Source organism: Pelobates fuscus, chromosome 10 (assembly GCF_036172605.1).
Source record: "Pelobates fuscus isolate aPelFus1 chromosome 10, aPelFus1.pri, whole genome shotgun sequence".
Taxonomy (NCBI): Eukaryota; Metazoa; Chordata; class Amphibia; order Anura; family Pelobatidae; genus Pelobates; species Pelobates fuscus.
In genome coordinates this window covers 25213936-25226769 of record NC_086326.1, presented here as the reverse complement: position 1 = coordinate 25226769, position 12834 = coordinate 25213936, and the positions used below count along the sequence as shown (strand labels likewise).

General features: G+C 38.9%; 1 protein-coding gene across 4 annotated transcripts in view; it reads left to right on the top strand.

Annotated features, from left to right (window-relative positions):
* The window catches only part of EXOC6 (exocyst complex component 6), a 198649-nt gene that overhangs the window by 63728 nt on the left and 122087 nt on the right, over nt 1-12834 (top strand). For all 4 annotated transcript variants that reach the window (XM_063435125.1, XM_063435124.1, XM_063435123.1 and 1 more), the window contains exon 5: nt 910-955. In XM_063435125.1, the coding sequence (XP_063291195.1) occupies nt 910-955 (46 nt within the window). The remainder of the gene's footprint in view (nt 1-909; nt 956-12834) is intronic.

The following is a 12834-nucleotide window of genomic DNA, read 5'->3' as shown; positions in this document are numbered from 1 at the left end:
AGTGATACCACTAAGTCCTCCTTCGATCCCTACTCTTACCTTGGCAGCCTCTTAGCAGGCTTCCATTTGACACAATGCTGTTTCAATGTGGTTTATAGGAAAAGAGTGATCCTATATATTGACCCCTCTAACACACTATATTGTAAGAATATGTCCAAAATAAGAACAAGAATGGTTTAGTACATTTGTTTGGTGGAATAAACCCTGAGCATGGGGTTAGACCTTTTGCGGCTGTTTTTCTGGCTTTGTGGAAAAACAGTTTTCTTCCTTTATGAGGGACTTGTATATTAACACAACAGTGTGAGGGACTTGTGTGTGTGTGTGTGTGTGTGTGTATATATATATATATATATATATATACACACACACACACACTATATGAATACCTATGTACTGTACTGTATGTGTACGGTATATATCTATATACACATACAGTACAAAGGTATTCATATAGTGTATTGTCATTGTGTTTTATCCATACTCCGTTTTCTTATGAATACTGACTTACTAAATTATATACCGGCTGTATTGGACTTAGGTTTTTCTTCGGTACATTAGATTGAAGACTGTAAGTCTGGGCTCTCATGACCTCTAGTTCTTATATAGATTCGTTCATCTTTGTTGAATGTACATATCAGTAGAACTTATCGGCATCTTATAATTAGAATAATAATTAAGGTAGCTTCAGGAAAATAAATAATGCGGGGAAAATAATAGCACCATATATATAACTTTGCATTTAGTTTTGCGAAGGATAAACAAACGGTGAATTAGTTACTCTCCATAATGGTCATAATATGTTCGTTCGGTGACTACCATTTATCTTATCTTAATGCTTATATTGTACAACAGCCAGGAGCCACTTAATAAAACACAGGGATAACTTTTTATATATATTTGTTTTTTTAGCATTGGAAATGTACAGCAAACTGAAGGAACAGATGAATGGGAAAAGGTAAGTCACTGTATATATGTGTTTATGTATATTTTGTTATGTGCTTTAATGGTAAGACCAATACTAAACGCCTTACAGATTGCATATCAGTACAGAGCAGGTGCAGGCAATATGCAGTTTGTTTACATAATTCAGATTGTGTTACTGCAGATTATGGACATGCAACACTTGTAACGGCGGTAGTTTTGCTATGTAATTACATGATATATATCGCGCTAATGGCTATATTTTGCATATTGCATTACAGTAAATTGGAGGCACAGTAAATTCAGTAGGTATTCAGGCATTTATAAAAGTGTGTGCAGTACACAGGAATACATTAGGATGGGACTGTCCTTTAACGCTTTCTACATTTGCAAAGAAGGCAAGCTGGCTAAGATGACTAGCGTTATTGGTGGTCCCTACATATAACGTGCCTTCTTTGCTGTGTTGAATTCACTTTCTGACTTTTACTACATTAGCCAAGTTTAAAAGGGTGAGCTGTACAATAACATGTTTAGATTCAGAAAATCCAAGATAAATGGTATATATACACAATGTACATGCTGGTCTCTGGCAATATAACTGGGATGTTGTCTCTGTATGCCTTGCAAATTGCTCTAAGCCTATACAATTACTGTAACCGTAACCTTCATGCAGTGTTACAGGGATTACTCAAAGCACATTGACCACTTCAGTGATTTGAAGTGGTCATGGTGCCTGGAGGCTGTATGTGCAGCGTTTTACTATGAAATGCTTCACATACAGAGTTTAACCCCTTTGCCTCTGGCGGTGTAACTCCACCTTGCGCAGCGGCATTGGGTAGTCAGCCACCTCGGAACAAGGGTTTCCTGCTGGCTAATGTAAATTCGGTGCATATTTCTGTGCACAGAGAGAGGCATTCATTGGCTGAGATCGGTCAGCTGATGCTCTCAGCCTGTGAATTGTTGATGGGAACAGCATCCGGTTCTGCAGTGCCCCGGAAGTAAAATGCACATCACTTGACATTAGAGAACTCTCGGCACCTGGCAGGACCTAGATGGGACAGTGAAAGAGTTTGTCCCATTATCCAAGAATAGTGACAGGGTACTCATGGCTTCATAACAACTACAGCAGTTTGTGTAAACATCGCAGATACATTTTTTTTTTTTTTTTTAGGGATGTGTAGATTGTAGAATGTTCATTCACAATATGTTTTTATTTTCTTTTTATTATATAATCTCTTTTAATCGTCTCTGCTTAATCTTTATAGAAAGCAGTACTTGCATAATAAAACCTTATTTGGGGGGAAAAAAACTGCCTAGATTTGCTATAGCTGAAGCTTGGCTATATACCACAGTCACCCTCTTAACTCTCCTCTACTACTACTCCACGATCACCCACTCACTACATCCAAGTTCATGTTCTACATCAGAACTCTGCTACTAAGGTTAGGCTACAACCCCTCTTCCTTCTCCGGACACTCCTTCCGGATAGGAGCGGCTTCATTGGCATCTAGCTCTAACACGCCAGTCCACATCATTAAGAGACTGGGCCGATGGAAATCCTCCATTTATAATCCCTATATCCCACGACCAGAAAAATAACTAATAAGAAGTTATTTTTTGCCCTCTTTTATTACAGGCCTACTCGTTCGTTGGTTTCGGCACACCTCAGCCAACTCTACATCTCCTAACATATTCCATAACCGATTAAATTCCGAGCACAAGTAGAAAGGCCATAAGGCCTGAATTTTTGGGAGGAGTTATGTCCCCTATTTAAACTCTAAGCTCCTACTTACCTATCCCGGTGGGCCGCGGCACCTGGGGCCGGCATGAAGTCACGGCCAGCCTTAGGATTCTGTGAGGCCGCACAATGCACTGAGAGCGGCCGACACAGCTCGCAGATACACATTGAAAAATTGGTCTTGCCTGTAAGAAAGCCGACAGAGGCGCTATGAGCAGAGCCTCTGTCGGGGGATAGAACGCAGCCGCACGGACTTGCACTCGTGCTGCCTGATGTACTGATCAGAGCAGCTCTGTGCGGCTCGTTCCGGGGGAAGTGACGTCATGAGTGAAAGGGCAGCACAAGCCGCGCGGAGCTGCCATGATAAGCAGTACAGGCAGCACGCTGATTTTATGAAGTTCTACATGAGGTACAGGTAAGGTCCTCATTATCAATGACTGGGACAGGGCTGGAGTGGGGGAAATCATTAGAATCTGTACCTCTCTAAAGGAGTGGGTTTAGAGGAGATTGGGGTACTATCTATGGGGAGAGGTATTAGGGTTATATCTATTATAGGGGGATTGGGGTACCAACTATGATAGGAGGGTTGGGGAGAGGGTTTGGGGTACTAGGGAGATAGATTGGGGTACTGTATATATAGGGAGAGAGATTGGGGTACTGTGTATATATAGGGAGATAGATTGGGGTACTGTATATATAGGGAGAGAGATTGGGGTACTGTATATATAGGGAGAGGGATTGGGGTACTGTGTATATATAGGGAGAGAGATCGGGGTATTGTATATATAGGGAGAGATATTGGGGTACTGTATATATAGGGAGAGGGATTGGGGTACTGTGTATATATAGGGAGAGGGATTGGGGTACTGTATATATAGGGAGAGGGATTGGGGTACTGTGTATATATAGGGAGAGGGATTGGGGTACTGTATATATAGGGAGAGGGATTGGGGTACTGTATATATAGGGAGAGGGATTGGGGTACTGTATATATAGGGAGAGGGATTGGGGTACTGTATATATAGGGAGAGGGATTGGGGTACTGTATATATAGGGAGAGGGATTGGGGTACTGTATTTATAGGGAGAGGGATTGGGGTACTGTATATATAGGGAGAGGGATTGGGGTACTGTATATATAGGGAGAGGGATTGGGGTACTGTATATATAGGGAGAGGGATTGGGGTACTGTGTATATATATAGGGAGAGAGATTGGGGTACTGTATATATAGGGAGAGGGATTGGGGTACTGTATTTATAGGGAGAGGGATTGGGGTACTGTATATATAGGGAGATGGATTGGGGTACTGTATATATAGGGAGAGGGATTGGGGTACTGTGTATATATATAGGGAGAGAGATTGGGGTACTGTATATATAGGGAGAGGGATTTGGGTACTGTATATATAGGAAGAGAGATTGGGGTACTGTGTATATATAGGGAGAGAGATTGGGGTACTGTGTATATATAGGGAGAGAGATTGGCGTACTGTATATATAGGGAGAGGGATTGGGGAGAGAGATTGGGGTACTGTGTATATATAGGGAGAGAGATTGGGGTACAGTACATATAGGGAGAGAGATTGGGGTACTGTATATGGGGAGAGGGATTGGGGTACTGTATATGGGGAGAGGGATTGGGGTACTGTATATGGGGAGAGGGATTGGGGTACTGTATATGGGGAGAGGGATTGGGGTACTGTATATGGGGAGAGGGATTGGGGTACTGTATATGGGGAGAGGGATTGGGGTACTGTATATGGGGAGAGGGATTGGGGTACTGTATATGGGGAGAGGGATTGGGGTACTCTCTATGGGGGAATGGGACTTGAGTGTTATCTTTGGGGGGTAGAATGGGGTGAGGAGAAAAATCAAGGCCAAGAGGAGAATGTAGTACTATCTATGGGAGAGAGGAAGTGAGTGTTTCTACTATAGGGGGGTTTGGGTACTATCTATGGGGGAGAGGAGGAACATAGGCTATTAACTACGGGGGGATGGGAAACTAACTACAGAGAGCAGAGACTGGGCTTCTACCTATGAGAAATAGGGGAGAAAAATGGACTACAAGCTATGGGGCAGTAATGGGCTACTAGCTATTGGAGATGGGAATGGACTACAGACAATGAGGGATACAAATTCACCACTTCATTCACCCAGACAGTGCAAACCATAAACAAACACCCCTGCATTCACAAAAACACCTTGACCTACTACGCACCTTTAAGCACATCAAACATCCAGACACGTCCCTGCATTCACACACTGACTCTCCACACACATGTCCCTACATTCAAACACATTGACCTGCTCCATATATGTGCATCTGTATCCACACAAACTACATACAAATACGCCCCCGCATACATACAAACTGAAGTTGTGTGTGTTTATACCCGAAGAAAAAAAAAAAAAAAAACTAAAAATGTTAAAAAAAAAAAAAAAAAAAATACCGTGCGCAAGCATTTGAGGTGGCTCATAACGTTTCACACCTGGCTGGCAATTCAACCCCTTCTAATTTGCATTCACACACCAACATTTCCCTGCACTCCACTATCCTGCTCCAGTTACTAATTTATAAACGTAGAATATATATATATATATATATATATATATATATATATATATATACACACACACACTCACTCTATATGGCACAATGATTAATGGGGCTGGCATACATTTTTTTTCCAGGGCTGCTTTGTATTCCCAGTCCGGCCCTGTCATTACCTTAGTAGGCCCTCTTTTATTACAGGCCTACTCGTTCGTTGGTTTCGGCACACCTCAGCCAACTCTACATCACCTAACATATTCCATAACCATTAAATTCCGAGCATATATATATATATATATATATATATATATATACATTTTATTATATTACATAAAACATAATGGATTTTTGGGTTACATCACCAAACACTGTGGCATATATTTGCATGAAGACAAGAATGTAAACATAAATTGACAAGCAAACCAAGCAATAGTTACAATATATGTAGCAAGGTAAGTTTACTATTTATTTGTTTACCAAAAAAGGATAAAAAAAAAATGAAAAAAAATCTCTCTGCTAAAATTGGAAGTGTACCATGAAGAGTAGAATACCAATTTTAACCTAAATTCTGCAATTTGGGTTTCACTTCACAATTCAGTGTTTAGCAAATAGAATCCTGTGTCTTGTATGATTCTGTTCAACAGATTTGATCTTGACATTAAACAGATGTCTCAACTGAATACAGCAGTTTTTCAAAAGCTTAATGAAGGGCTCGCAAAAACAACTATTTTTAGTTAAACAGCGTGAAATGTAATGAAAATATTGTCATTTTATATCATCTAAAACAATTTAAGGAACGGCAATAAATTACATCCTTGGGGATCACAGCTGGAACAGGGGAGAATAATGGCCTCTTCCTAGTTCATTAATATCTGCTTAATCTATCATAGCACATTATAAATAAATTCAGTTTAAACAGCAAGACAGTTGACCTTGTGCTTGCTTTTCACACAAACAGAAATCCAAAGAGAATTTCAAAAGGATTGTACCTTTTTTCATAGCAATTAGTATAATGTTTTTGTGCTATTTTTTAACTTAATACTTTAATGCATTAATCTCAAACTGTGCTTAAATGCTAGATTTAAATGGATATATTTGCTCATTAAGTCCTAATCAGGTACATGAGCCAAATACCACTATACACTATCTGGTTAAAATAGTCCAATAGGAGGAATATTCATTAGATTTAAGAAAAAAAAAAAAGATTTTTTGGGGGTGCATGATACATCATGAATAGGTCAGCTTCTAGAATTATAGATCAACAATGTTCAATGAAAGTCAAACTTAGAGCATGTTGCACATTTTTAGGTAATAAAGACATCAGGAACATAGCTCTATCGTGTCAGACAGGTAAAGAATGAAAAAGGTCTTAGTATTGAACTATAGATAGGAGCAAGAGGTTCATACCAATGGGTACTCAAAATGAACTTAAACTGCTGCTGGTGGTCAATTAGGGCACAGAAACAAGAGAAACAATAAGCAAACAAGAAACAAAACAAAGCAGAACATTGGCATGTATAGCATTGTGTACAGTGAGTTCTGTGATATAACCGCCAGTCTGCAGGTAAAGCTTGTGGGACAATCAGCCAAAGCCAAGAGATGGAGATTTCCAGCTCCCATCACTGGCAGCCGCTCCGATGTGGCTACTCCACTGAGCCCAAGCCTCCACTCCGTCCAGCTCCATCTTCTCCAGGATAACATCCCTGCCTTCGACCAGAATTTGTAGCAGTCTCATGGCCCTACATACTCAGCAACTTGAGTTGTAAACTCCTGGATCCAGCAAGCTTGGCTAAGGCCAAAGAGGCCTATAATTTTGCAGTCGGGGTGAGTAGGTGCAGGTTTGGAGATGCGATCTGCAAGACGTGTGCTCCTGCCGTGGTGGTCTCTTACGCCTTCTCCATAACGCCAGCCTAGAGCTGGGGATCCACTGACATAAAGCGTCGGCCAGCAAGATGGCATGATCAGGCCTGTAGGAGCGGAGGTAAGTGCTCGAGCCCAGACCCTCTTCCAGAATTTCTCACATATGTGATCAAATGTCATGAGGATCCAGGCCATGAATGTGTGTGGCAGTGGAGTGGTATACATGGTTGTAGGCCCAGGCAGGGCAGCCATCTTGACTGCAAGGTCAGCACTGGTAAGCTTTATTTCTCGTGGGGATGACCCCTAAAAACCCCAGTGGGGACCGGGATAACCCCCACTGGTCCAAAGGGCTCAAAGCCAAATCAGATTTATTTTTATTTGCTTAAATTTTGAATTGTACTGAACTGAGAACCAAATTGCAGTGTTTATTGAATAAACCTCATTGAACTTGAGATTTACTCGGCTTTCTTCCTTCATCGCGCTGGTCACGCTGTGGCCGCCCCACCTGTCTGGTTGAGGTCAGCAATCTTGATGATCACAGACAATCCAATGCTCACTCACAGGGAAGCATAAGAAGGATAGTGCATCTCTATAGGGAGCGAGGATATGCGGAAAGTCAGTCCTGCAATCTTTACAGGACAAAACCCAGGAAGCCCCTGTAGTGATTTTCACTAAAAAAAAAAACAGCATTTATACTAGTGAGACTGCAGGGGCAGGCTGTATGCCCCAGAACCAATACGTTAATCTGCAATGGTTCTGTTGACTATAGTGTCCCGTTAATGTCTATTATTTTTAAATATAAGTAAAATCCTAACTACTGTTTTCATAAAAACACTTTTATATAAAACATCCAGGGCATGCCTTTGTTGGTTTACCCAAAGTAACTTCACTAACCAATGGATCAATTTATGAACTATGAAAAGATTCCTGGTATATCCCTATATGCAGCAAATCTGGCTGTCCTGTGCGTTTGTATAATTTTGTAAGTTTTTTTTCAAGATTTATATGTTGGGTTTTTAAAATTTGTAAATGTTACACCTTGTTAAGGAGAAATGACAAGATATTTAGTCATGCTACCATTTCAATATTTACATGTAATCTTCTTTCAATAAAGTTCAATAAAATAGTTTATTGTATTTTATTAAAAAGTTGAAATCTTTTCGCTTTGAAATATAGCATCTCCGCTGCCACTAAGTATTTTTTTCTTCTCTTCTTTTGCTTTTTCAAAGTTCCACAAGGACTTTGGAATTCATGGAAGCAGACTGTTTTTCAGTTATGAGCTTCCATCATCAGCCTGAACAAGTCTTGTCTACTAAAAGCTTAATACAGGCTAACAAATATCCCCAGCGGTGTTAAATCTTTGAGTAACGAGAGGTGGATTACCCTCTCACACAAAATAAAAATATAGTGCAAATGCAGTAAGCTTTAATTGAATGAAATTCCATGCATATCTGCGATCCACCTAGGATCTGTGCAGACACTTGCATGACTTCATGCATTCACCAGCTTGTTTGCAACATTATCTCAAAATGTATAATGATCATTTCTCTGCAAGAGGAATGGGATAAAACCATGTTGCAACATGAGATTTCGCAGCTGTACTACTGGACCCAGTGCAGCCATGCATTATCTATTATCCTTCTACGTCATACCCCTATCGTCCAATATCTGTATATACTCCCTGTTTGATAGAGCTTTGGCCATTGGTGGCAGTAACTGTCAATTCCTAGTCAAGCATGTTTATCAATTGTTTTCCACTGGGTAGTGTTTCAACGGCTTATCTATTTGATACAATAACAAAAAACATTAGGAAGGCATTAAGAAAGCATTCATTTACCTCCGGATTCCCTATACGATTAGTGTAAGCTTAGACATGATAAGGCAGCTTAAAAACCAGGGCAGAGGATTGTCCCACAAGAGCTGCAGGCAAATTCTGCTGGAATCCTGATGCAGACTCAGGAAGTCACACTATGGGGTTTTAAAGAACCAAAAACATAATGCACAGCACAAGTTAATAGGTTTATCTGCCAAAACATAATACTGTACACAGAATGTGAAGCATACACTAAATTGAACATGTTTGCTCTTTTCCTCATAGACGTAGTCCAGCTACACACATACATAGTACACCCCAAGTTAGAGGTTAGGGACCTATCTCTAATAAACAAAATAAACAGCATGCACTAAATGTTTGTTTGTCTGTCTGTCTGTCTGTCTGTCTGTGTACCTATCCTCTTTAACAAAGTTGTCCACTGCTGTGGATACGCTCAACTGCACTCAAATTACGTACTGAAAATTACTCTAGTGAGTGGCAGCTCGCTGAGCATTGTAGTACGCTGAATGCCTCCTACTGGTATGAAAGGATACAAGTACAAGCCTGGGGGATGCCATGTTTGCATCCTTCTATCTCTGTGCCAATGGCACTGGGGTGTTAACTGATATATGCCAAAATATAGAATTTTCTGGGGGAAAAAATAAATATATATATATATATATATATATATATATATATATATGGATAGTGCTGGTATACCTAATGTAATACCCAGGGGAGAGGGAGTCCGACTAACAATAGGTCGCTCAAAAACCGGAAAAATAGGGATTCACTAAAACCTATACAAAAATGGAACACTCTGCTATAGTATGCAGAAACCAGGAGCTAACCTATGATACTGGCTGAGTATGGTAAACGGTAGAAGACTGCAAGTATATAAAAGTGTACTATGCCTTTAAGGAATGAGAAATGTGTGCTGTGCCTTTAAAACTCACATAATATGCGTAGCAGGTCTATTAGCAAGAGAGAAAATAAAACAGAAAAAGGATCCAATAAATCGCAGAAAAAAGGGGAGAAAGAGAGATGAGAAAATAGGAGGAAAAAAGATAAAGAGAAAGATAAAAAATAAAATAGAGTATAAAATGAAAATAGGTAATGAAAATAAATAAAAAGAAATAGATGAATAGTGGATAACACAGCCGATGATATGTGCAGTGCAGATAACTCTATCCCTAATGGGATATAGGGTAGTTGATATCTGCTCCAAATATTATACTTTGTATATATCAAAGATCTGGTTCAAATTATAATAGCAATACAGTATGTGGAACTGGATGCTAAGGTGGTTCTTTAAAAAATGTATCACTAGATATAGAAAGCAATGGTACAAACTGGATGTAAATAACAAACCAGTTTATTGGTAAAATTATAAAAGTATAAAAATATATAATAATATAATGCAGGAACAGTTCATGCAGTGGTTACCAGTCTAATGAGGTTCAGAAAAGTGCAGGAACCCTTGGATTTGGCTGGGATTGATGTGGATTGACTTTGGCCTATGAGCTTCAGAAATCCTGCTGCCGGTGAAGACGGCGGGCTTTTCGGTGTGCGTCCCGATAAGGATCTCACTCCAGGGGACGTGCTCTGTAAACGGCTCCACTCGGCAAATACACAAAAGGTCCTGTGCGAATACTGTTCTCTGCTGGTAAGCGCTCTGCGTGCTGGAACTCAGTCCTGGTGGATTGCTGTGCTTGTCTAACGCGTTTCGTAGGAGGGTGCCCTACTTCTTCAGAGACGGGATGTGGACCATTGCTATCTAGTTGCTTAAATATACATGCTTGTGATTGCTAATAAAAACTTATAATCATACGTTACATTCTCATTATTGTGAGGACTTCAAAGATTCATCGGTCTGCATACAGTACATAAACCTCACATGAAATTCCATGTATGTTATGTATAAAAATATAAATTATAACATAATTGTATGGGAATTCGAACCAAATTGGCAATTAAATTAACAATATAATTCTTGATGCTTAATAGTTATACAGGTATACAGGGTGATGTGATTCATAACTTAATATTGTTACAATATATAATTATTCAAAAAATGGTACAGGAGGAATACGATGGTATAATGAATAGAATAAAATATGATGAATTAAATAGACTAGGAATAGATCTGAAGGTATATAGGTGCATGTATGGCTACCTTATAATAAAACAAAATTAATAGAACAATGATAATAAAACAATGTTGAAAAAATGGCAGTACCAGTTTAGGCATAATGGTATATAGAACTACTTGGTATCATATATTGGAGGGACATATACATATGCAATCCTATATACATGATTGACTGAGAGTTGATACAAATTGCTGTACAATAAAATTATACATGTGAAGTATGGAGTATAATATACACAATCTTCTCATCTAAAAGGGAAACACATTGATTAGTAATCAATAAATGAATGTAAAATCCAAGATTGTAAGTGGACTCATAAAAAATAATAAATAATAAATCTAATAAAGCGACAATGTATAAAGTGCCTTTAGTGGAAAAGTGATATGTGCATAGTATAGTGCATATCAGATAAGGAGTGAGTGAAGAGAATGTCCAGGTATGTGGTATCAAATTAAAGGAAAGCATGTAGCTCAAAATCTATGTTCAATCCTTTGGGAGCTAGGGTGTCTAACTCAAAGATCCATTTTGCTTCAGTCTGGTCTAATAGTTTGTCCACATACCTGGACATTCTCTTCACTCACTCCTTATCTGATATGCACTATACTATGCACATATCACTTTTCCACTAAAGGCACTTTATACATTGTCGCTTTATTAGATTTATTATTTATTATTTTTTATGAGTCCACTTACAATCTTGGATTTTACATTCATTTATTGATTACTAATCAATGTGTTTCCCTTTTAGATGAGAAGATTGTGTATATTATACTCCATACTTCACATGTATAATTTTATTGTACAGCAATTTGTATCAACTCTCAGTCAATCATGTATATAGGATTGCATATGTATATGTCCCTCCAATATATGATACCAAGTAGTTCTATATACCATTATGCCTAAACTGGTACTGCCATTTTTTCAACATTGTTTTATTATCATTGTTCTATTAATTTTGTTTTATTATAAGGTAGCCATACATGCACCTATATACCTTCAGATCTATTCCTAGTCTATTTAATTCATCATATTTTATTCTATTCATTATACCATCGTATTCCTCCTGTACCATTTTTTGAATAATTATATATTGTAACAATATTAAGTTATGAATCACATCACCCTGTATACCTGTATAACTATTAAGCATCAAGAATTATATTGTTAATTTAATTGCCAATTTGGTTTGAATTCCCATACAATTATGTTATAATTTATATTTTTATACATAACATACATGGAATTTCATGTGAGGTTTATGTACTGTATGCAGACCGATGAATCTTTGAAGTCCTCACAATAATGAGAATGTAACGTATGATTATAAGTTTTTATTAGCAATCACAAGCATGTATATTTAAGCAACTAGATAGCAATGGTCCACATCCCGTCTCTGAAGAAGTAGGGCACCCTCCTACGAAACGCGTTAGACAAGCACAGCAATCCACCAGGACTGAGTTCCAGCACGCAGAGCGCTTACCAGCAGAGAACAGTATTCGCACAGGACCTTTTGTGTATTTGCCGAGTGGAGCCGTTTACAGAGCACGTCCCCTGGAGTGAGATCCTTATCGGGACGCACACCGAAAAGCCCGCCGTCTTCACCGGCAGCAGGATTTCTGAAGCTCATCGGCCAAAGTCAATCCACATCAATCCCAGCCAAATCCAAGGGTTCCTGCACTTTTCTGAACCTCATTAGACTGGTAACCACTGCATGAACTGTTCCTGCATTATATTATTATATATTTTTATACTTTTATAATTTTACCAATAAACTGGTTTATGTTATTTACATCCA